Source organism: Dendropsophus ebraccatus, chromosome 15 (genome assembly GCF_027789765.1).
Source record: "Dendropsophus ebraccatus isolate aDenEbr1 chromosome 15, aDenEbr1.pat, whole genome shotgun sequence".
Taxonomy (NCBI): Eukaryota; Metazoa; Chordata; class Amphibia; order Anura; family Hylidae; genus Dendropsophus; species Dendropsophus ebraccatus.
In genome coordinates, this window is record NC_091468.1 from 12,001,548 (window position 1) to 12,027,679 (window position 26,132).

The window sequence follows — 26,132 nt, forward strand, 5'->3', positions numbered from 1 at the left end:
GCCGCTTGGATAGGGAGGATAAAACTAGTAACATCCTCTCACCTCCCCAGCTCCAGCACTGATGACTGTATCCCACAGCTCTGGTCCCTTCTGGATCTGAGTGGGAGCCTGGGATGTGACCCCAGGCTCCCACTTAAACCCGCTAAGCTAGTCAGCGGCAGAGGTGGGACCCCGCTATATTAACTTTCCTCCCTTTTAAAATATATTTGCTGGGAAAAATCCCCAACATAACTTACATGGAGAATGATGGGTGATAAGCTGTGGCCTCCACTCCCGGTTTTGTTAAAAGGGTTGTTCACTTGTTTCTTTTCAAATTTTTTCTTTCAAATTAACTCATCCCAGCAGGTGTCATAGATTTGTAATTTACTTGCATTATAAAAAAGAATTTGCAGTTTTCCAGTACTTATTAGCTGATGTATGTCCTGCAGGAAGTGGAGTATTCTCTCCAGTCTGACACAGTGCTCTCTGCTGCCACCTCTGTCCATGTCAGGAACTGTCCAGAGCAGCAGCAAATCCCCATAGAAAACCTCTCCTGCATAACATACAGCAGCTGATAAGTACTGGCAGCAGCTGATAAGTACTGGAAGACTGAAGACTGAAGTTTTTTTGTTAATAAAGTAAATTACAACTCTGTGGCACAAGAAAAAAAAATCTGCAATTTAACTTAATACATTTTTTTTTTAATTACTTTGCAGTGTGAAACAGCAATTTAGTAATAAAAGTCAATGACAAACTTTGGTTGCAGGCAACTGCAAAAAAAAAAAAAAAAAAAAGCATTTTACATATTTCTAAAAAGAAATAAACAAAAGTGATAAATTTTCATCCAAACCAATAAAACAAATTGCAAAGTTATCAACTACAGTATACATCGCAGGTGTGAAGTCGAGATGTACTAGAGGGCCGCCATCATCAAACCAAAGACCGGATTGTGCGCAGGATGGAACGCTGTCGCAATCGATAGCTCACATTCGAGAGAGGAGTTGAAAAATAGTCAATTTCAAAAAATTCCATTCGAAGTACAAAGTAGTCCGAAATTTCAATTTCATTCCTGCAAATTCCTTGTTTTTGCTACGTGGGTGCTGGACGTGTAGCCCTTTAAATGCTACAACAACCCCTACAGAGGCTACAGTTCACCCAAGGCTGAGTGTTCCGAGACTGCCCCCTAGTGGAGGCGTGAAAAAGTATGGTCCGATTTTCAGTAAGAAGCCCCTGAGTGCTGCGGGTGATGGATCTCCAAACATCTTACATGCCGAGACGGGACAAACAATAAATAGATTTCGGGTGTTCAGCTCCAGCACGGGGGGTAAAGCAGCAGCAGGTCGCGTAGCGGCTTCATACAGACATATACGTTAGCATTCCGATAGACATTAAAGGGGGAGTGCGTTGCATAGGTGTCGGACTTCATTGCTCCAGCTCCTTCTTAACTTCTGCTACGTAATGATGATCAGCACCGTGCGCCACCTCCATTATAGTGATGGCCTGGGAGGGAAAACAAGGGGTGCAGAAAATGGGAAACCAGAGAAAATCCATGCAGATGACCCCATCCAGGACCAAGGTTACATTGTTTCCATGAGTAGAAGCATCCGCAGGGCTTGTTACAAGAGAACGTCCGATACAGTGTAACAAACACACCCCTGTACTAACGTGACACAATGAGGGAGGCCCAAAACCTGAACTAGAACCTCGTAATTGTAATGCTGTGTGTGTCAGGAGCGCTGCACACCACACAGTGGCCACAAGTGGCTGTGGTGCTCGCACAGATGTTTTGGCCTCATTCATTAGCTGCCAGGAGGGGGCGCCAGATGTCCAATCCCCGACTACTGAAAGCTTGGATAAAGAACACTAAACTCCTTTAGGGTACAAACCCACTTGCCGGATCTGCAGCGAGTCTCCTTGCTGCGTTTTTGCAGCGAGACTCGCTGCAGATCCTGGCCCTATACTTTCAATAGCAGAGAAACTCGCAGCAGGGATGTACATCCCTGCTGCGATTTTGTCTGCAGCCCGCCCCATTAACCCCCCGGCCGCCGGACATTATACATTACCGGGTCCCCGTTCCTGCTTGCTTCGGGGCTCCCGGTGTCTTCACGGCCCGCCCGGCCAATCAGTGCGCTGCGGCAGGGCAGCGCACTGATTGGCCGGGCAGAACGTGCCGGGAGCCGCCGAAGCAAGCAGGAGCGGGGACCTGGTAATGTATATCCTGCCCGCAGCCCCGGCCGCCCCCCCCGCAGCCCCGGCCGCCCGATCGCCCCCCCGCAGACCCGGCCGCCCCCCCGCAGCCACGGCCACCCGATCGCAGCCCCGCAGCCCCGGCCGCCCGATCGTCCCCCCGCAGCCCCGGCCGCCCGATCGTCCCCCCGCAGCCCCGGCCGCCCGATCGTCCCCCCGCAGACCCGGCCGCCCCCCCGCAGCCACGGCCACCCGATCGCAGCCCCGCAGCCCCGGCCGCCCGATCGTCCCCCCGCAGCCCCGGCCGCCCGATCGTCCCCCCGCAGCCCCGGCCGCCCGATCGTCCCCCCGCAGCCCCGGCCGCCCGATCGTCCCCCCCGCAGCCCCGGCCGCCCGATCGCCGGGGCTGCAGGGGGGCGTGTAAGCGATCAGTGCTGCGGGGGGACGGGCGATTGGGCGGCCGGGGCTGCCGGGGGACGATCGGGCGGCCGGGTCTGCGGGGGGGCGATCGGGCGGCCGGGGCTGCGGGGCTGCGATCGGGTGGCCGTGGCTGCGGGGGGGCGGCCGGGTCTGCGGGGGGGCGATCGGGCGGCCGGGGCTGCGGGGGGGGCGCCCGGGGCGGCGGGCAGGATATACATTACCAGGTCCCCGCTCCTGCTTGCTTCGGCGGCTCCCGGCACGTTCTGCCCGGCCAATCAGTGCGCTGCCCTGCCGCAGCGCACTGATTGGCCGGGCGGGCCGTGAAGACACCGGGAGCCCCGAAGCAAGCAGGAACGGGGACCCGGTAATGTATAATGTCCGGCGGCCGGGGGGTTAATGGGGCGGGCTGCAGACAAAATCGCAGCAGGGATGTACATCCCTGCTGCGAGTTTCTCTGCTATTGAAAGTATAGGGCCAGGATCTGCAGCGAGTCTCGCTGCAAAAACGCAGCAAGGAGACTCGCTGCAGATCCGGCAAGTGGGTTTGTACCCTTAGGGTGCGTTCACACCTACAGGATCTGCAGCTGATTTTCTGCAGCAGATTTCAGTTAAATAACTGAACACAGCATCAAATCTGATGCGGTGTTCAGTTATTTAACTGAAATCTGCTGCAGAAAATCAGCTGCAGATCCTGTAGGTGTGAACGCACCATTAAAAGGAACCTCTCAGCTCCACATGGCGCTCAAGGTAGTATCTAACCGCGGCAGGTAAGCCTCCTCACTCCCCCATCTTTCCTGCCTTGACCAATTGATGTACAAGGCTGTGCTGACATCAGGAAGGGTGGGGGAGGGAAGTGGCATGCATGATATGACTCCACACTGCCTCCCTGAGGGCACATGGGTTGTAGACACAATTATCGAGTGTTCGCACTTCTCAAGGAATCTTGCAGTACTGACGGCACCTGCACTTTATGCTGCTTAAGGGTCCATTCACACTTACATATACATCACTGAAGCACTTTAGCAAATGACAAGCAATGATTTTTTTTTCTTTTAAAAGGGGTTGTTGACCAATTTTTTTTTTCTCCCAAAAAATAAACTGGTCACAGCAAGTGCCAGAGATTTGTAATTTACTTCTATTAAATAAAAATCTCGAGTCTTCCAGTACTTATCAGCTGCTGTATGTCCTGTAGGAAGTGCTATTCTTTCTAGTCTGGAGAGCAGGAGAGGTTTTCTATGGGGATTTGCTGCTGCTCTGGACAGTTCCTGGCATGGACAGAGGTGGCAGCAGAGAGCACTGTGTCAGACTGGAGAGAATACACTACTTCCTGCAGGACATGCAGCAGCTGATATATATTAGAATACTAGAGATTCTCTTAATAGAAGTAAATTAAAATTCTCTGGCAATTTCTGGGACCAGCTGATTTAAAAGAAGAAAAAAAACCCTATTGTAATTGCATTCGTATCTATACTGTGAGCGATGAGCGTTTACGCTAAAAGGCTCAGAACAATCAACAGTGATTTTAAGGTCAGCTCGAAAGATGTGAACATAGAAATTAGGGACCTATTACACCGAGCGATAATCAGCTGAATCGAGAACGTGGACAGGTAAAGTATTAACTGTTTAGGCAAGGACTGCACGGACATCGGTAGGCCTTGCTAAACGATTATCTGGCCGTGTAATAGGCTCAATAAACGAGCGCCGATCTAGCAGATCTGCACTCATTTACAATATTGCCCGGGTAATAGGACCCTAAGGAAACATTTACACGGAAAGATTATCTGACAGATTTATCTGCCAAAGATTTAAAGCCAAAGGGTGGGTTCATACTGAGGAATAATGTCCGTGGAATTCCGCAGTATGTCCGTGCGCCTTTCCGCCGGCTCCATAGACACCAGTCTATGGGCCGGCGTATTCCGCTATCCGCCAAAAGAAGTGACGTGTTCGCGGGAATTCCTCAGTATGAACCCACCCAAAGCCAGGAATGGATGTGAGAAGAGGAGAAATCTCAGTCTTTCCTTTATGACCTGACCTCGGTTTATAGTCTGTTTCTGGCTTTGGCTTCAAATCTTTGGCAGATAATCTTTCTGTGTAAATGGACCCTTACTCTTTATCTGAACGTTCTTTTGGATACAAACTAGAGAAAACAGCATTTACCTTTTTCAGGGCCTTTATCGCGGCCGACTTCTTTTCCAGGCCCATGTAAAGTCTTCCCAGCTTCAGCCACATGGAGGCGACATTCAGGGAGTAAGGAGGATAGTGCTTACTGAAAGACAAACCCACCAGGACAGGTCATCATCTCCTCTACTGTACCTGCAATGTGGTAATAAAGAGGCGATGGATACCCCCAACCATCCTGCCCCTCACCAGGCGGTGGTCATACTGTGCCTCCATAGCGCTGTATACACCTAGAGCTGAAGGCCCACATCCATTACTATAGTGCAAATACAGACAAGACAAATACCATATGGCCCTTGTAAGATAAGTGGCTCCAGGCATTTCCGACAGCTGCTTATCCAATCTACTGAAATAGCCTGGAGCCAAAGCCCCTGCATACCCATGGCCGGCTTATATATAGCTTCTGAGAAGCAAGACATACATTGTGCCTCTTATGCATACTACACGTGTCCACCCCCTAAACCTCATGCAAAGCAATGAAAATTATGGTGGAGCTACCCTTTAAATGTCTTAAAGGGGTAGTCCACCCCAAAAAATTTTCTTTCAAATCAACTGCTGCCATGAAGTGCCAGAGATTTGTAATTTACTTCTATAAAAAAATCTCAAGCCTTCCAGTACTTATCAGCTGCTGTATGCCCAACAGGAAGTTGTATTATTTCCAGTCTAGAGAGCAACAGAGGTTTTCTATGGGGATTTGCTACTGCTCTGGACAGTTCCTGACATGGACAGAGGTGGCAGTAGAGAGCACTGTGTCAGACTGGAAAGAAAACACCACTTCCTGCTGGACACACAGCAGCTGATAAGTACTGGAAGACTTAAGATTTTTTAATAGAAGTGAATTACAAATCTCTGGCACTTTATGGCACCAGTTGATTTGAAAGAAAAATTTTTTGGGTGGACTACCCCTTTAAGACAGGGCTGCTTCTGTCTAAAAAGAGCACCCCCTCTGTCCACAGGTTGTGTGTGGTATTACAGGTCAAGCTGTAATACCAGACACAACCCATAGACAAGGGTTGGCGCTGTTTATACAACCCCCTTGTTAGTAAAATCACACTTACCTGTATGGCTGGATTATTTTCTGCCCGTATTTCAGGGCTCCTTCCCAGTCCTGCAGATACAGACAGACGCCCATGGCCTGGTACATCATGTGTAACATGTAGACGTTGCTCTCCTCAAACACGGCGCCCATCTTCTCGATGCTCAGCTCACACATCTCCAGCAGCTCATTGGGAGGTGGCACAGTTAAGGAGCAAGAACTGTTTTCTTAGTACTAAGATTTTGTGAGAATAAAAAAGGGTTGTCTTCCAGTACTTATCAGCACCTGTATGTCCTGCAGGAAGTGGTGTATTCTCTCCAGTCTGACACAGTGCTCTCTGCTGCCACCTCTGTCCATGTCAGGAACTGTCCAGAGCAGAAGCAAATCCCCATAGAAAACCTCTCCTGCTCTCCAGACTGGAGAGAATACACCACTTCCTGCAGGACGTACAACAGCTGATAAGTACTGGAAGACTGTAGATTTTTCACTATTTCTTTAACCTCTTAAAGAACCTTCAGAAACATACTACAAAACTAAACTCCCACTGTGCCCTTCTGGGTATTGTAGTTCTGCATTACCAGGAAAGCCACAGACCACCTATAGGGGGAAAAAAAAAAAACAAAAAAAAAAAAACATAAAAAGGATATTCTTGTAATGTTTCGCCCTCCGGAACTCCTCCACCACGTTGCGGGCGTACTTGATCATGTCTCGGATGGTCTTAGGGCTGGGAGGGTCACTGAGCTTTCTGATCTCCAGCTTTGCCGGATCCTGTAGATAGATATAAGCAGGTAAGCCACTCCGCCATTCCCATATCCCGTAACACCGACCCCCTGTGCCACAATCTACAATGATGGGAGTTGTAGTTACAGGAGGGGGTCAGTGCTTTAGGATACGACTCAGATGTCATTATTCTAGGAGGTTTTTCACAGTGACGGCTTCTTATTAGTACAGCCCTGGGACGGTCACACAAATAGGACAGGGACAGTTTATGACAATCTATGTTAAAGGGCGTTCCTGGCCAGGGTTAGATATAACAGCTAGTATAGACAAAGAGACTGTGCCCTCCCTCTATCCATACATTATGACCCCCAATGCCAAGTAATATGGAGCAGACACTTATGGGTATATGGGATATAACACACAGACATGAGCCTCTACCTTTTGCTTGGTGGTGCACTCCTTGCAATCACAATTAAAAAAATAGGAATCCTTAAGGCGGTCATTGCGGTCTTCTGTAGGATACAGCAAATCTATGTAGCTGGTGAAAACCTGGAATTGGTGAAGGAAAAGAATAAAGGAATGTTCATGATGGTTACATCTTAAGAAACCACAACATACAAAATATAGTATGAGCATTAGAGGTTTTTTTGTGGGGATTTGCTGCTGCACTGGACAATACCTGACATGGACAGAGGTGGCAGCAGAGAGCACTGTGTCAGACTGGAAAGAATACACCACTTCCTGCAGGACATACAGCAGCTGATAAGAATGGGAAGGCTGGAGCTTTTTTTTTTTCTCCGACACCATTTTGAAATAATTTGTTTCACTGGAGTACCCTTTGAGGCTATGTTCACACTACGTATATTTGAGGCTGTACAGCAACCAAAACAAGGAGTGGATTAAAAACACAGAAATGATCTGTTCACATAATGTTGTAATTGAGTGGATGGCCGTCATTTAATGGCAAATATTTGCTGTTATTTTAACACAACGGCTGTTATATTGAAATAATGGCCGTTATTTACCATTATATGGCGGCCATCCACTCAATTTCAGCATTGTGTGGACAGAGCCTTTCTGTGTTTTCAATCCACTCCTGGCTTCATATGGACGTTAGATCTAGAACTGCGGCCAGTGACGTTCTGAGATACATCCTCGTGCAGTTGTTACTGTCGGCCACTAGGGGGAGCCACAGGACAAGGTAAGATTACACTGCAACAGCTGCAGGAGGCCGCATCTGAACTCGCAGCCTGCAGACACTTCTAAGGGAAGACGTTTCCTCACACATCTATAGTTGTCTCTTGGATCTTATCGAGATTCCAGAGAGTTACCAGACTTCCAGAAAGACGGGAGCGAGAAAGACGACTGCCAAAGAACCATGGCCTCATGCCGTCATGCTTATCCGGATAATCTGGCGGCTAGTTTAAGCCTAGTGTGTTACTAGCTCTACCGTCTTACACATCATGGCTCCTATGCTGCAGGCTATACCGCATGGTAGAACTCCACCCCCTATAGGTCAGAGCCTTTTTATAGCAATGGATTCTCAAGTGTCCTCAAACTTAAAGAATTTCCCAGATGTCCCCACAAATCTCTCATGGATAACGTCAGGATATATTTCTATTATGGGAAGAGGAGACGGGGGTGAAGCTGGGGAGGGGTTATATACTATACATCTCAGAAGACCTGATGGGAATGGAGAATAACTGCTACAAGTCACATACAGCTGCAGGTAAAGTAAGTGAACCCTACAGTTATTAGTAATAATATGTGCTCCTATTGTTCTCCCGATCCCCATCACAGACAAACACAATGGAATGGGGGGGGGGGGGGGGGGTGTCAGTGGTTTAGAAACGGGTTTTGCTGCCTAATCGCAAATTATTGAGCAATTCTTCATTTTCTTATAAATCTGACATTTTTCCTGTTTTGTGCAATACTTCATTTCTATAGCGACAACCGATTCCGCAGCGTGGTACACAGCTCGGCCAATCTGGTCCCTGTCCCAATCTAAATTCACCTATCTGGAAACTGGAGGTACAAACATGGGGAGAACATACAAACTCTTTGCGGACATTGTCCTTGGTGGGATTTGAACCCAGGACCCCAGGGCTGTAAGGTTACTGAGCCTCAGTGCAAAACGTCAAGGGTATTACAGAAAAATTAGCACCTGTGTTTACCCTGGATTTCTGCTGACAGTATTGAGAAATTTCTCCTCATAGTAGAACTTAAAGAGGAACTCCGGGCTATGTGTATTTTGAGTGTACGACCGGGAAAGGGGGTGGAAATAGAGGCCCCCGGTCACTTACCTCCCCGCTTCCACTGTCGGGTCCTGGATTGCACCGCCCCGTTCTCCCGTCCGGCTGCCGCTTCCTGGTCTGAGCTGCGGCTTGAGACGTGACATCTCAAGGCAGATCAGTCATTTAGTGGCCGAAGGTTTTGACCGCTGAATGGCTGAGCTGCCTTGAGAAGTCACGTAGGCGATGGAACCGGGGAGGTAAGTGACCGGCGTCTGTTATATCCACCCCCTCCCCGGCCATACACTCAAAATAGCCCGGAGTACCCCTTTAAAGCGAATGGACCATCAGGTTCATGAGCCGCCCATTCCTCGCACTCAGGGAATTTTTTTTCTCCAAGCACCGGCCTGGCTCTATGCACTGGGGACAGGCCCCCCCCCCCCCCCCAGTGTGATCATATCCCCCTCCCCTCTGTGAAATTACTACATAAGAATCGGTGAAGCAGTGTCACAGACAGGAGGGGGATATGGTCAAACTCTGAGGGGCAGGCCTACCCCCAGTGCATAGAGCCGGGACAGTGCAATGCAAAAAATGGCCCTGAGAGTGGGAGTCAAGCGGCTTCTCAAAAGAGGGAAAAAAATAAAAGAATAGCCCCAGGGATCCCCGCACCGGCAACCATGGGCTCATGTAAAGAACAAAGATGTACTTGATGGTCCATTAACTTTAACACCAAAAAATTTGGTGCTGTCCCTGTCTCTCACAGAGCACATTAGGGGAGATCGGTCATGACTGGCGGGCTTAAATAAAGGCAAAATGTAACCTCATCTCCAGCGTGAATCTCTTGCACGGCCCGGACCTCGGCCACGGTGCCCTTGTAGGTCACGATCACGTTGGGGCAGCAGCTGTGATTCATGAGTGCAACGCTGCAAGAAGAAGAAGAATTCAGCATCACACAAAGTTCAATTACAATCTAAAAATTATTTTTCTAGGCTCTGGCTGTGAACGAAGAAGAAGAAACAGGATACAACCCACAATCAGGGCAATAGCAAATTTAAAGTGGTTCTCCGTCAAAAAATGTTTTTCTTTCAAAGTACTCCTGTACTTATCAGCTGCTGTATGATCTGCAGAAAGTGGTGTATTCTCTCCAGTCTGACACAGCGCTCTCTGCTGCCACCTCTGTCCATATCAGGAACTGTCCAGAGCAGAAGAAAATCCCCATAGAAAACCTCTCCTGCTCTAGACAGTTCCTGACATGGACAGAGGTGGCAGCAGAGAGCACTGTGTCAGAGTAGAAAGAATACACCATGTCCTGCAGGTCATACAACAGGTGATAAGTACTGGAAGACTGGAGATTTTTTTTGCTGGAGTTCCCCTTAAAGTATATGAATGCGGATATTTGCTCTAAGAGAGAGATGGGGAACTTGCGGCCCTCCAGCTGTTGCAAAACCTGAATTGCCATTGTGCCTGGACAGCCAAAGCTTTGGCATGATGAGAAGTATAGTTCTGCAATCGCTGGAGGGCTGCAGGTTCCACATCCCGGATCTAAGATATGTAAAAAAAAAAAAAAACAACATCTAAACCTGGCATCAAAAAATGATTCCGGCAGATTAGATGTAATCCATCCAACTCCTCGTCTTTAACCTTGACTACAACATATGTCCTTATAAACTCATTCATCTGTTGTGTCCGTGACCGATAGATCTTCTTAAAGGGCATCCCTACTTTTCGGAAGGTTCTTTTGACAATTAGCTGATCGCATAGTACCCTCCGTACTCTTCTCACTTTTCCTGCAGCTCCCCCACAGGAGAAATGAAGCATTACAATTTCAATTCTAAATCACATCAATGGATTGTCTATGTAATTCAGTACAGGGCAGGTCCTCCACTAACAATGCAACCCCTATGGGGGTGCTGCACAGGTTGTCACCACTCAGTAACAGAGGGAATATGACCACCTAGAGAGCCCCCACCCCCCATAGCAGCTGCCTGGTCTCTATACTATATATACCCTTATTTACACAGGAATCAGGACCCATCAGACAGCACAACGTACTCTGGGAATATCGCTGATCCCAAGTGAGACAGCTCCTCGTCTTCAATGGTAAAGCCATTGCAGTTAACCTAGAAGAATAAAGATGGATTAGAGGGGATCAATGCGTTCCATAATCCTGGTATTATAATATCGCATATTACTTGATTACTTTCTTTTATGCAGAGTGTTTATCTCCTTGCCTATACAGTCATTATACAGGGGGGGGGGGGGGGGGGGGGTCAGTAAGGATTCAGACATAGCAGCTTCTTAATGGGGTATTCCCATCATATAGAATAGTTATACTTGTAGGACTCGTCACATTAAATATTTTTGTAAATGTAGTAAACCTTCTGATATGCTCCTGACGACAATTGGAGAATAAGAGCAGAATATCAGGAGAAGGAGGCTCCTGACGACAATTGGAGAATAAGAGCAGAATATCAGGAGAAGGAGGCAAGTTTGCTAAATGACTGTAATGGTAGGTGATGCAACCCCATTGCTTGTGCCCCCATAGGCATCAATGGGGGGTGGGGGGTGCAGCATTAAAACCTGCAGGTAACCCCAATACATCTAACATGGTGCATCTAGTCCTGTAGGGGTCATCATGGACTGCTTCATCTCCACAGTATGGAGTCCAGCCACCCAGAAGCCGCAGCTGTCCCATCGATCACAGGCGTCCTCACATATTCACACTCACACGACAGCTGACCCTTTACTACTCACCGCACCTGCCAGAATGAAGGAGCAGCGTTATCAATGGAGCAGGCTATGTAAACAGGTAGGGTCAGCTGTCAGAGCCATTCATCATACTGTCACACCCTGACAATGCATTGTGGGTATTGCACACAGATGCATCTTCCACTCATCCTAAAGTCAATGAGAATGTTCCTGTATATGTGTGACTGATCTCACCTCTATTCACAGACAAAGCTGCCTTCAAATTCCTGCTGGTTGTTGCATAAACCAATCTGAGCTCTCATCAGCCTCCATAATGTATATCCATTCCCCTTACATCAGGGGTAGGGAACCTTGGCTCCTCAGCCTGTCCAGGCATGATGAGAGTTGTAGTTCAACAGCTGTGGAGCCAAGGTTGCCTACCCCTGCCCTACATCATGGTGTAATCACTACCTCATGGGTCTCCAAACTGCAGCCCTCCAGCTGTTGCAAAACTACATTTCCCATCATGCCTGGACAGCCAAATCCAAAGCTTTAGCTGTCCAGGCATGATGGGAGTTGTGGTTTCGCAACAGCTGGAGGGCTGCAATTTGGAGACCCATGCACTACGTGACAGGAGAGATGAATTCAAGCGGCTTCAAAAGTTATCGTGAAGCAACCAGAAGTTTGAATGCAGCTCTGGGTGTGACTAGAGGATGAGTATAAGCAGATAATATGCAAACACAATGAAGAGTAATAGTAAGGAGTGGAGATGAGCGCACCTGGAGCATTCTCGAGGCCGATCGTTCTGCATTTCGATACCAGTGGCTGAAGAAGGTGGATGCAGCCCTAGGGAGTCTGGGAAAACATGGATACAGTGATAGACCATATAGGCTGTCTCCACCCGGACTCACTAGGGCGGCATCCAACTTCTTCAGCCACGGATACTCAAAGGCAGAACGATCGGGCTCCAGCCCGCTCATCTCTAGTAAGGAGCCATTATTACTTGTGCAAAGAGAACTTCAAGTGCAGCATTGTCGCCATAGTGCAAATTCTTGGAGTAGAAGTGATGCAAGGCAGCGATATCTGTCTGAATGAGCTCTCTCTTTTCATTGTCAAGCTTGTCAAGGTCTAGAATAAAAATATACATATTATACGTAATGCAGATATGCACAAGTCACTCATAACACTGACGATTTGGAGACAATGGCGCCTCACAGAGGTGGGATGTATTAGGAGCAAGTGAAAACAGACAAGGGCCGAACAGTGAGGTGTAGAGACTGTGTCCGAGCGGCCCGTCCTGTGGGGGTGTTCCTGGCAGTGATTGGTACTTTAAAGTGATTAAAGGGGAACTCCCCACTCAGAAGTGGCCAGGACTGGGGGTCCAGAGCTGTGGAATACCCGCATCAGCGCTCGACCATGTTCCTTCTTTTTTCCTCCCCCACTCGGCCCGGAGTTCTCCTTTACAGGAAGGAGGAGCAGTGACCAGAGTCAGGGTCATGGGGTCCAAGGCTCATTGATGTGTGTGGGGAGGAAAGGCTAGTCCATCTGATCTGACCCCACAGAAGAGCTACTGTAAAGCAAGCTGCTGAAAATGTTCCTGCTGATAGAAAGGAGTCAGATCACTATAGGTTCAAACCAGTCAGAGCCTAGGGTGACCCTACAAAGTGTCTACAATAGGAATCAGGCGTAGATGTAAAGTGAAACTGGCTCAGTTGCCCCTATCAACCAATCAGATTCCACCTTTCATTTTCCATGAGAAATGAAAGGTGGAATCTGATTGGTTGCTAGGGGCAACTGAGCCAGTTTCACTTTACACCTTGTTTGATAAACCTCCCCCCATTGTGTCCTGGAATCATGTGGATGCTACTGTGACACCGACCACCTACCTAACCATAGTACACATCAAGTCCTCCCTTTCATGGCAGCAGGACCCCCTAATGTATAATAGGGGGGGGGGGGGGGGCGCAAAGAGATCTTAACTACTGCTATGTGCCTGAGAGTTCAAAAGAGAGATGGAGAGTCAGGCAACTCTGCAATCTATAGGCCCCAGATCTAAACTGTCCCTGAAAGGTAAACCAAAGCTTCCCTCTCAAAGGAGCAAGTGTTTTACTGTAACTAGACTGGCCAGATACCAAAGGAGGCCTGAGAAGGCTAGGCCGCAATGGGCCAGAGCTGTATGTGCGGTATAAGGGGGGGATACACAATGTTATGACACGATAAACTTTAAAAAAAAAAATAATAATCTTACGGGATTCAAACTCCTTTACGGTCAGGAACCTCTCAGATGGCGTTCTTTCTGGATGCAATTTCTACAAGTTAAGAAAAAAAAAAAAAAAAAAAAACACTATATTAAATTAAGATAAACATAAATATTAAAAAGAATAAAATAAGCTTAATGTAACAAATAAAACTGCAAAGTATAACGTCGGTCCGCAGAAGTTACTGCACTACACACAGCTTTCCTCCTCCGCTACATCGTATTCAGCGCTTCCTCCATCTGCATGTCCGACCATCAGAAAAATAGCAGGGTTTATTTAAATCTGTAATTTCCCTTTGTTTCTCATGCATCCAAATAAGGACGACTCGCAAGTCGGACTTTGAGGTAAGCGAGTCGTCTCGCTGTTGACAGAGTTGAAACGCGGCGTTCAGCTGTTGGCCTTAGGCCAGTACTTTGTAATCTTGCCCATTAAATATGGGTTTGCAGGTGGCTCAGCAGCTGAGGTTAAGAGGACTGGATTTTGCATATTAAGCTTTTAGAAAGTCAATGGTGTTTATCTATTCCTACAAACTCGCCGTCGCCCTGTCTTGCCAGTCAGTTTTTAGCGTAGAAGAGATCATTTGTTGTTTTTTTTTTCTTGCACCATCAGAGTTTCCCTTTATGACAGACAGAGCTGCGGGCAGAGCCACTCAACTCTTGCCATATCACTTTGCTTTTGTAGAAAGACTTGAAATGGTATTAAAATTAAAAAAAAAAAAAAATCTTTACGGCTCTGACCCTCTCCAGCAGCGCTTTAGAAATTGAGTTTTAAATGTTTTCCCGCATACAGTCGCGGTATGCCAACTCTGTCTTTCACTGTAACCTTGAGAATAATAAGCCTGGATTATAAAGATAGCTGAGAAGTCAGTCACAGAAATTAATTTAATTACTTTGTGAGATGAAAAAACAAAACAAAAAAAAACTGTGCATTATCAAGAGTCCCTGTACCTGTATACAGTCTGTAACTTTATAAATAGACTTAGGGACAGGTACACCTTTATAATAGGGGCAGTTAGAATTAGATGATAGGTTCCCTTTAAGGACCTTTGATGACATTATAAAAAGGTCCTTATACTCCAGGAAGTACAGACTATGATCTCCCAAGTTTTTAAGCTTGGGGGCAGAGTAAGGGCCCTATTACACGGAACGATAATCTGCCCTATCCGGCCGATTATCGCTCCGTGTAATAAACACAACAATCAGCCGATAACAATGATCATCGGCTGATCGTTGATATAGCTTAGGACCTATAATTCTCGGGCACCGACCGCACATCTTACGTGTAATAGCAATGCACGGCCGGTGGCTGACGATTTCAAACTGTATACATTACCTATGCATGCTGCAGGGCTCCTCTTGGGCTCTGCTTCTCCCCGGATATCGCGCGCTCCAGCTTCAGAGCGGCCTGTCTCGGCCAGTGATTGGCTGAGCGGCCTGTCAGCAGAGGTGAGTGTAGGTGCACGAGCCCTCACATAGACACACTACGGAGAACTCCCCCATGGAATTCCACCGAATTTGCTCAGTGTAAACATACCCTAACAGTAGAAGGAGCGGAGCTGCTGAAGATGGAAGAGATTCCCTTCTTCATGGTAAGGTATCATGGTTTGTCTGAGTGTTTGTGTCTAATAAACGTTCTGTATAGTAAAGGCAATCCCTTTTTCTCCTAAACTACAAATCCCACCATGGCAGACCTTCCAGACCTGCTGGGACTTGTAGTTTTGCTTAGGTCACGTTCAAACATGACCAAATAAGTCCCCAAACACCCTTCTATCAAATACCCAAGTTCTATGGAGTTTATCCATTCCTATTTTGTGCTTATTGTCCTTAATCTTTTATGTTTTTTTTTGTTTTTGTTTTTAACTTTGGTAGAATATTTTGGGGACAACAATAAACTCAACATACAACATATATCCAGCCTTCTGCCTTTTAACTCTGTGCCACTTCTCCCCGTGTGCTGGGAAAAGCTGGATCCAATCCTGGGAAACTGGAAAAAGGGGAGGAGCAGCATTGAGTTATAGGGCATCTGGCTGATGAGCGGATTGCAGAGATAAGGAAGCCCACATCACAGCTGCAACTGTTGCACACATTGTTAGAGCACAGCAGGCCACAAAGCAAGGTGGAAGTTTCCGTGAATCCAGTAAAACTCCAAATTTTATTAAGACAACAGAGTTTAAAGTGAATGTACCACCAGGTATATTCCCTTCAGGTATAGCATATTGATAGAATGACGCCGGCACAGGGTAGCCGATGGCACGGTCCTTTTTTTTTCTTCTAACCGCGGCCCGGTTACTTCACACGGCGCGGGTCTATTACTGGGCACCACATCACAGAGGGAACTAGGCTGCCGTTACATAGAATAATAGTATATAAAAAAAAAAAAAAAAAGGACCACGGCACCAGCTTCCCTGCGCTGCCGCAGTTCTATTCATATGCTTATGGTACATTCGCTTTAAAAAAAAAAAAAATTGGCCAGTGCCAGTGTCTTACAGAACCTTAGTCATAACTAAGTCAGTGAAACTTGCAGTTTTTTTCATTGTATGCCAAAGTTGCCCTAAAAAATTGGAGTCTTATTGGATTCCCCATTGCCCCCTCAGAGTCCAGTTTGAGGGCCATCCAAGGTATCATCTTTCCAGGGCACCTACAGCTTGGTGTACTGAGGGCATGCTCAGTGCATATGATCAATGGTGCCCTGCACAGATAGTATAGTAAAACCAGGCCAGGCCCCCACCTAACAGATGCACGGACTTCCTCAGCGCCCTCACCTGTTTGGCCAGTATCCTCGCAGTAAGTCTTACAGTTTCCGAGGGGTTCCAGTTCTCTCCATACGTGCACATGGAGGAGCATTCCAACTTGTGCATGGGCCAATCGCCTCTCTACATCAGCAGAAAAGAAAAACATTGCGGAGCCATTAAAACAAGGATATAGTTGTCTTCTGTTCAGGCAAAGGTCAGGAGAAATGTGTTTCCTTTGAAAATAAGGGATGAGAGAAAAAAAAAAAAAAAACACGACGAGGAGAGAAAGAATCCACAAAGTGATAACAACTTTATATAGAATCCCGGATGAGAAGCGGAACTTTCCAATCAACACTCGTTCTAATGTCCTTACATATCCCGAGCCCAGATGGGACCCCAGAGCACTGCTGAGATAGGGTCTGCACTAGAGATGAGCGCACCTTGAGAACGGTCGGGTCTGTCCAAACCTGAACGCTCTGCATTTGATTACTGGTGGCTGGAGGTCTAAGGAGTCCTGGAAAACATGGATACAGCCATAGGCCATAGACTGTGTCCATGCTTTCCGGGACTTCCTAGGGCTGCATCCAACTAATGCAGAGCGTCTAGGTGCTCAAGGTTCACTCATGTCTAGTTGGCCACCAAATGGATAAAAAAAATACAGCTCCTTATCTCTTAGCCAGAGCGATAACTGTTTACAAAGAGCATCTCCCCTCTCTGGAGGACCCATCCTGTCCTGCATTAGGTTGCGTTCACACTACAGAATCTGGGAGGATAACCCGCTGCGGATTCCGCTGCTCGCTCCCATCTTCGCCCGTGCCATAGACTCCATTCTATGGTCAGTCCAGGTATGCAATTTGGTATACAAACTAATATTATGAGTAGTGTGTTGGTCAGAACTTTATTTCCTTTATTTGTCCTTTAGATATCTAGAAGATTAAAATTTGGGAGAAGGTTTAAAAAAAAAAAAAAAAACTGAAATTAATTTATTGCTGTATTGGATATTTCCCTTAAGGCATTTCTAATTAAAACTTATCCTCGGGCAGGATCAAGCAGAGTTGAAGAAAAAGTGACCGGCATAGTAAATTTCGGATGATTAATAGATTGACGATTTCTTCTCTTTTTTTTTTTTAACCAGAAAAAAACAACAAAAAAAACCTATGTTTTTGAAAAGGGGAAAGGAAGGGATAGATTGTGTGATAAAAGGCTGTGATGAGGGTTAGAGAAATGGCGTTCGAGATATTCACCATACTTACAAAAGGTTTGCACCAGGTGACTGGCTGCGCCAAATATGGGATGGATTAGGTCGCCATTTTTGGGGTGCGAAGCAACTGTTAAACCGATCTAAAGGGGGCTAGGAAGGGAAGTGCGTATCCCAAGTTATGAGATGCCCTAAATGTATCACATAATGTGCGTCTACTAAATGATCAGAGAAATCTTGTGACAGTGATAAGATAGGAGCGGCGCCCCCTCATCGGAACGTCTCTCTACGTAATGGGGCTTCATCCGGGTCATGGGGATGGGGTCCACGTGCCCTAATGGGTAATATGGTCAGGGGCTGACATGCTGAGACATCAAACTCTTTAACTATAAATCTTTTCCTTCACCTTAAAGCAGCTTATAACTAGTGAATAAGGTTACACCCTCTGGTGCTTAGAGTACTCAGGCTAAAAAGATGGATGCCTATTTTTTGGTTACAACCGCTTCTTACCAGTAGGAAAGACTTCTGTATACTGAAAAAGGCTTTTCAAACAAAGAAATTACTTCCATGAAAATCTTAAAGATAGAACATTTTCTTTAGAGGAAAATGCTGATCGCTCTTTAGTGGGCACGGGGAGCTGAGGATGAAAATATCCCTGTTACCTTCATCTTCTGCGCCGTTTACATGCTGTTAGTTATGAAAGTAAGCCGTTAGTAAGTTCCCCCCTGAGCACCAATCTGGCCCACCCCCGGCCGCCTCCCTTCACTGATAATTATTTGGGGTGGGGCGGATCACTGCACGGGGAGGCGGGGCTGTGGCCCCAGCCAGCTCACACCTTCTAATGACTATCAATGGAGGGGGCAATAGCTCAGCCCCCAGTGCCCCTAACAGCTTTCACAGCTAACAGCATAGGTAACAGACCTTCATCCTCAGCACCTGGCATCCACTATGGAGGTATCAGCAGGCTCCATTCATCTAACCTGATGACAGTTTCCGTTTAATACACAGATATAATGGAAACATTAACACGCAAAGACTTACCTGACAGTCCACGTTGCAGTAAAAGGCCTGCTTGCATTTGCCACATTTTGAAAGCCCTTCTTTCCTGAAGGGGAAAGAAAAAAGATAATTTATTACTTTATATATTTAGCGATTGTTTTGCATTAATAAAGCTCAGCAAGGGGGGCTGGTAATCACGAATGGAGGACTATAACTGTACAGGGTCTACAGTAAGGGGGTCAAACTCAGGCCCCCCAGCTGTTGCAAAACTACTATTCCCATCATTCCTCATTAGCCTATTCTGTCCATTTTCTAATGTGAAAAGTTGCTGCATATCCCCTATGCTTTATACTTCAGCTCTGGTTTCTTAGATCGACTGCTGGAAATGAGCACAAGCTAAAGTCTGTGAAGGACACGAGAAAATATAATACTAAAAGAGTAGTAGATGCTTGGAACCTACTACTACTACTACTACACATCCGTCTGTTCCCACACCAAGGCTTCTTCCCATGTTCTCTATCTACATAAAGTTATCGCCGACTGTTCTACATCCAAACAAGGGCTGGGAGACCGAGCGAGGGGGATCTGGACTGTGTCAGACGCCGCTCCGCAGGATAATAACGCTGACTATCTTAAGCTGGTTTGAAGATTACAAACACTTGCCAGAAAAGGAAAATCTGCTCGGTTTGATCCTCAGATCCAAGACAAATAGAAAGGGGACGTCTCGTAAGGGAGACGCGGACCCCAATGTGCACCGGCTGAGATGTAGACTGCTCACTGAGACATAACTACTATAGATTAGCGCAAATCCAGCGTGCAGTATTCAATTACCAGTGGCTGAAGATGTTGGACACAGCCCTAGGTAGTCCTGGAAAACATGGACACAACTGAAGGCCTATGGCCGTATCCACGTTCTCCAGGCAGCCTTAGCACTGTATTAGACAGATGACCCTGCACTGTGCCAATCTCGATAATTGCTCAATAATCGTGCACCACGGCTGTAATTTATATAATTAGGGATGTCCGCGCAGCCCGTGCTTTGTTGTAAAACTACAACTCCCATCAAGCCTGAACAGCCAAAGCTTTAGCTGTTCAGGCATGACGGGAGTCGTAATTTTGCAACGGCTGGAGGGCCAAAGGTTCCCTATCCCTTGTGTGAAATAATAAAGAGAATACTTACCTGTCCAGGCTCCCATAGTATCCTCCAGCCTTGTTTCTGGTGGTCCCCCGCAGCCACCTTCTGATTCAGTCTCTGAAGTGACCAAGCTGCTCAACCAATCACTGGCCAAGATGGGACAGCACAGAAGCCTGAGCGACCTGTCCTCTCAGAGACTGGATCAGAAGTCCCCGAAGTGGCTGTGGTGAGTAAGTAACGAAGAACAAACAAGGCAGCAGGACACCAGAGGAGCCTGGACAGGTAAGTTTCCCATCTGGCGGCATCTCTTGATAAAGCAGCCCCAGCTATAAGCTGCATGCTGGGTAAGACTTGTCAGGACCCTCACCATTAGTCAGCTGTATCCCTTGTCACCGTATAATATTTATATTACTTTACCCTAGCATCAGCCATGCAACACTAAGCCCGTCCGACAGCTGAGGATTTTTAAACACGTTAAAAGATAACGATTAGTCGATGGTCGTTTGCCTAGTTGATCATTGTCTTTGTTATGGTCCGTTAAGACGGAACGATAAGTCACCCAATCGATTGTTCAACGATTTTGAAGCAACTATTTGGTTTTTATGCTGATCAGAATTTAGAGACGGAGCAATAAATAGTTGGAAAAAAAAAACAAAAAAAAACAAACTTTTTCACAATCGTTTTAAGATCGCTTAAGGCCATCTCACACACTAGGATGAATCTTTGGAAAACCGTTTAGATGAAGCAATCTGTGAATTTTCAGCGAACGACCATCGATGATTTGAGAACGTGTTGAAAGATCACGATGAACGATTTCTCGCTCGTCGCTTGATCGTTCGCTGTGTTTACACGAGCCGATTATCGCTCAAATGCGATAGTTTTTGCAAAAATTTGAACGATAATCGCTGCGTGTAAACGGACCATTACACATAGCGATGATCTGTCGAATCGGCCTGATTTGGCTGATTATCGCTCCGTGTAATTGGGTCCTTGGGCTGTATCAAACGTCTTCAGCTACCGGTAGTCAAGCGTCACGCGCTCGGGTACGGTCGTCTCTACTTATTATCAATGGCAAGAAACTGATGCTGGTCGTGAATCAGGACAAAAATTGGTTCCATAAAGAAAAGGAATAAAACTGGACTTTTTATTTATCTATGTGCACCGATGTCTGTGGTAATCTGAACCCACACAAAGGAGGAGATTTATTAGCGCAGCCTTAGGACCGTTCTTAGTTGCCCATAGCAACCAATCACAGCTCCACTTTCATTTTACCAGAGCTCATAAATATATGAAAGCTGGCCTGTGATTGGTTGCCAGGAGCAACACGGGAGATTCCTACTATAGGCCAGCGCCATAAATCTTGCCAAATGTCTCCATGACAACACTTACTGTAGTTCGAAGTGATCCTCAATTTCATTCATTAAGGCAGACTCAGGCTTCGGGCCTGTAACTTCAAGTGATTATAGCTCAGCACAGAAACTGAATATTAAAATAAGCAACTTCACATTTTTAATGTTCACTATAAGGTTTTTTTTGTTTTTTTTTTAGAATTTCTTCTTTTACGGTGTGTCCACACATACCGGATTTGATGTTGCAGATTTGGTTTGCTTTGAATCTCCAACTTCAAATCTGCGCCATCAATTATGCTGCGAATTTTGTACGTGTAAATGCTCCCTTAGGCCATGTTCACATGGCGTATAACACCGGCCATGTTATACGAATTCTACTGAATTCGAATGTGTGTGCATACAGTTCCACACTGAATTCCCCAATGCACACAATGGAGCGTGCAGCCAGAGCCGCATGCTCCATTGTGTGAACTGATTCTGCGGCTGCTATTAAACAAACAGCGGCTGCAGAAAACTGACGTCAGTTTTTCCTGCAGCTGGAGTGAATCCCGGCCACAGCGTATACAATGTGTATACGCGCCGTCCGGGATTCCATTCATTCACAGACAATGTACGGTTTGTATAAAATCACAGCCGTTCATAACTAAATTGCAACAACGGCCGTGATTTATACAAACCATACGTTGTGTGAACATGGCCCTAGGGTATGTGCAGATTTGAAGGGGGACACCAGCAAAAACATTTTTTCTTTCAAATCAACTGGTGTCAGAAAGTGCTAGAGATTTGTTATTTACACACACACACACACATACACATATATAATATATATATATATATATATATATATATATATAAAAATCTCCAGTACTTATCAGCTGCTGTAAGTCCTACAAGAAATGCTGTCATGCTTTCCAGTATGACACAGTGATCTCTGCTGCCATCTCTCTCCATGTCAGGAACCATCCAGAGAAGCAGCAAATCCCCATAGAAGACCCCTCTTGTGTTCCAGACTGGAAAGAATACACACTTCCTGCAGAACATACAGCAGCTGATAAGTACAGGAAGACTAGATATTTTTTAATAGAAGCAAATTACAAATCTGACACTTTCAGGCACCAGTTGATTTGAAAGAATTTTTGTTTTGTTTTGCTGGCATACCCTCCCCCTTAATGAACACTGCAGTGTCAAATCTGCGGCACGACTACTCTTGTAATGGACGCTAGACTAGTGGTCACTCGAAAAATAAAAATCTTAAAGGGGAAGTACGCTGTAATAATTTTGAAGAAGTAAAGTCCCCAGGACTAGACTATGAGCAGAATCTGCAGTGGGAACACAGTTTACTTAGCATAAGGTCCGGGTGACGACGGACACAGCTGATTAATGGTGAGGGTCCTGACAAGTCTTACCCGGCATGCGGCTAATAGCTGGGGGGCTTAACACTCTGGGGCCGCTTTATAAAGAGAAGCCGACAGACGGGAAAAGTCATATCATAAGGAAGTGACAACAGCTGCCAATCCCGAAAAGAGCGACAGCTGAAAAAACTCTGGAAAAGGGGTAAATGCGGACACCCAGGAGTATGGCCCCATGGTCCCCGTCACTTAGTGCTCACCCACGTGCACAGTCCCTTTTACCATCAGGCCGCACGGGCACAGCTCATTGGCCGCTGCCCAGTCCTCCTGTCCCAGATCTCCGCGTCACTCTCGCACTATGCAAAAAAAGATTTGGTGTGAACATCTGTTAGGACCCCCAGCCGGGCACCCCCGACCGCTCCGAGGCCTTAAAGCGATTTGCCTGGTATGAATGCAATGTCTATTAATTGCAGGATGGCAAGCGTGGAAAGACGGGCGGCTAAGGATAAAACTGTTACTTCAGCCAGGAAGGAGAGAGACGAAGTGGCTGAACCCGACCCCTTAGACATTTAGATTGAGAACATTTTTTACAACACTTAAAGGGGTAGTTCACCCCCAAAAATATATTTTCTTATAAATCAACCGATGCCAGAAAGCACCAGAGATTTGTAATTTACTTCTACTAAAAAAAATCTCAAGTCTTCCAGTACTTATCAGCTACTGTATGCCCTGCAGGCAGTGGTATATTCTTTCCAGTCTGGAGAGCAAGAGAGGTTTTCTAAGGGGATTTGCTGCTGCTCTGGACAGTTCCTGACATGGACAGAGGTGGCAGCAGAGAGCACTGTGTCAGACTGAAGAGAATACACCACTTCCAGCAGGGCATACAGCAGCTGATAACATTTTTTTATAGAAATAGATTACAAATTTCTGGAAATTTCTGGCAACCCTCCCACGCCTCTAACACACACACAGTGGAACATATCATGATTCCATATGGCTGAAATCACATGTGCAGTTTTTGCTGCAGATTTTTTTCAGGGATATGTGAAATCAATGGGAATAGGAAATATAGGAGGCTTCCAGAGTAACACGTCCAAAACTGCATGTGTTTTTCTGTCTACAAAACTGTGGAAAGACTACAACTCCCAGCATGCCCAGAGAGGGACATGGATTAGCTCTACTGCCGGGGTAGGGAACCTTGGCTCTCCGGCTATTGCAAAACTACAACTCCCATCATGCCCGGACAGCCAAGGCGAAATAGGACTAAACCGCTTCCAAGTCTGCACCACTGAGAGTGACAACCCACAGCAGGAACCCCCACGCTATGCGGCAGATTTCGAAACATTTTTCCTAAAAACATTCTGCGCATTTCCCTATTCCACCGGACGATTATCGTCCGCATAATCGCCAATGATAAACCATCCAAACGACGGCTATTACAAAAGACCTGAAATCGTTCGCCCCTTTACATGGAAAGATAATCGTTACTTATGATCGTTCTTGTGGTCGTCATGTCGTCGCTATTGTGTTCGTCACTAGTGCAAACGACCGAACAACGTCTTATTCAATGCGATCGAGTAACGATAAAAATAGGTCCAGATTATTAAACGATCAACGATTTCTCGTTCGGTCGTTAACTGCTATTCAAACGTACGATTATCGTTTAGAACGATTTAACGATAATCTGAACGATAATCGTCCGTTGGAATAGACTCTGTTCACATCAGCATCGGTGACTCCATCAGCAATCCTGGCAGCAGCTTCATCTTTCCCATTAGGATGACGAGCTCTGTTATAAGTCAATGGGGGTCATTCACCGCCGTCCAATTTATAATGGAAATTGCAATGCAGATGTGAACAGCGCCTTACCCTCAGCTCCTCTGGAAAGTTAGCAAAGCCCTAGGGAAATACAGTGCGGACTATATATAGCCTCCTAACAACCACGTCCTCCTCTATGGTAACCGTGCGCAGCCATGGATACTCAATGCCAGGGAGAACTGTCGTAAGCACCTGGCACCTCCATTTCTTAAAGGGGCCAATACCACCCATATGGAGATCACAGAGCAGACTGACCGGCCTGTAATACTGCAGCCCTCCTGTAGTGGCCGCTGCCTGGACAATACATAGCTTAACCCTTAATTGTCCAGGTGATTGGCAGCCACCAGCTCAAGGCCTTCTATCCTTAAAGGGATTTTCATGGTGAGACAACCCCTTTAAGGAAGGAGATCCCTGCCATCTCACAGATTACAGCCATATTTGATGCTGGGCATGAAGCAGAGGGTGACTGCAGCATTTAAAGCTCAGACCCCTGTGCACTAAGTAATGGTAACACAGTATAGGAGCAGTGCACACTATACAGCTTCCTGCGATATAACAGGCCCACGTTTTGGATTATTACAGCCAAAAATTGGGGTTATTTAGAGTGGTAGAAGGAGGCGCTAGGACCGGGCAGGGCGGCAGAAATGTCAGCATCCTCCCACGTGTAGAAGGAGAGGCGCCGCGGTAAATCATGTAATATAAGCGCAGCGGTGCTCAGCCCGGGCTGGGGGGCATCAGAGGGGGTCGGCAGCGGCCTGTGCCCGGGGTGGGGGCAGGAGGTACCTGGAGAAGCAGTAATCGCACTGGTTGCCGCGCTCATTGACAGTGAGGACGGAGGTGTAGGCCGGGCAGGTGAACAGCAGCTCGCCCAGTCTGTAGTCATGCAGTGCCCGCAGCCCTCGGCCTTTCCCGGCGCTGATGAAGCGCTCGATGCCATCGGGGGGTCCCATAGTGTCTGCAGAGGGGAGCGCGATGTGCGGGGCCGGAGAGAGAAGGAGGAGGAGGCCGCTGTGCCGGGAGCAGCTATTAATGTCTGCCCGGGACAGGCAGACAGGGGAGGACAGCTGTGCAGCTGCGGGAGCCGCGGGGTCCTAGCGCCGGCGCGTTCACCTGCTGTATACAGTACAGAGCACACTACCACCTGCTGCAGTGTACAGTACAGAGCACTACTACCTGCTGCAGTGTACAGTACAGAGCACACTACCACCTGCTGCAGTGTACAGTACAGAGCACTACTACCTGCTGCAGTGTACAGTACAGAGCACTACCACCTGCTGCAGTGTACAGTACAGAGCACACTACTACCTGCTGCAGTATACAGTACAGAGAGCACTACCACCTGCTGCAGTGTACAGTACAGAGCACTACCACCTGCTGCAGTGTACAGTACAGAGAGCACTACTACCTGCTGCAGTGTACAGTACAGAGCACACTACTACCTGTTGCAGTGTACAGTACAGAGCACACTACTACCTGCTGCAGTGTACAGTACAGAGCACACTACCACCTGCTGCAGTGTACAGTACAGAGCACTACTACCTGCTGCAGTGTAAAGTACAGAGCACTACCACCTGCTGCAGTGTACAGTACAGAGCACACTACTACCTGCTGCAGTATACAGTACAGAGAGCACTACCACCTGCTGCAGTGTACAGTACAGAGCACTACCACCTGCTGCAGTGTACAGTACAGAGCACACTACTACCTGTTGCAGTGTACAGTACAGAGCACACTACTACCTGCTGCAGTGTACAGTACAGAGCATACTACCACCTGCTGCAGTGTACAGTACAGAGAGCACTACTACCTGCTGCAGTGTACAGTACAGAGCACACTACCACCTGCTGCAGTGTACAG

At 47.0% G+C, this 26,132-nt stretch overlaps 1 protein-coding gene across 2 annotated transcripts; it reads right to left on the bottom strand.

Annotated features, from left to right (window-relative positions):
* Positions 1 to 658: 658 nt before the first annotated feature.
* Positions 659 to 25,336, bottom strand: SMYD2 (SET and MYND domain containing 2). 2 transcript variants are annotated; one of them, XM_069954211.1, is made up of 12 exons: positions 25,059 to 25,336; positions 18,667 to 18,730; positions 16,458 to 16,568; positions 13,687 to 13,747; positions 12,442 to 12,566; positions 10,803 to 10,870; positions 9,571 to 9,673; positions 6,958 to 7,068; positions 6,447 to 6,567; positions 5,822 to 5,996; positions 4,743 to 4,851; positions 659 to 1,479 (listed from the first exon to the last, which is right to left on the bottom strand). In XM_069954211.1, exons 1-12 carry the CDS (start codon positions 25,223 to 25,225, stop codon positions 1,402 to 1,404), a joined length of 1,293 nt encoding a protein of 430 aa, XP_069810312.1. In that variant the 5' UTR covers positions 25,226 to 25,336; the 3' UTR covers positions 659 to 1,401. The 2 variants fall into 2 exon arrangements, with proteins under 2 accessions (XP_069810312.1, XP_069810313.1); XM_069954212.1 differs by lacking the exon at positions 25,059 to 25,336 and adding an exon at positions 19,091 to 19,110.
* Positions 25,337 to 26,132: the final 796 nt, after the last annotated feature.

Coding starts and splice junctions, on each gene's coding strand:
- SMYD2 (XM_069954211.1), bottom strand. CDS start 25,225: ATGGGACCCCCCGATGGCATCGAGCGCTTCATCAGCGCCGGGAAAGGC. Junction 13,748..16,457: donor CGAGGATACTGGCCAAACAG/GTGAGGGCGCTG, acceptor CTTAACTTGTAG/AAATTGCATCCAGAAAGAAC. Junction 6,568..6,957: donor AGTGCACCACCAAGCAAAAG/GTAGAGGCTCAT, acceptor ATCTATCTACAG/GATCCGGCAAAGCTGGAGAT.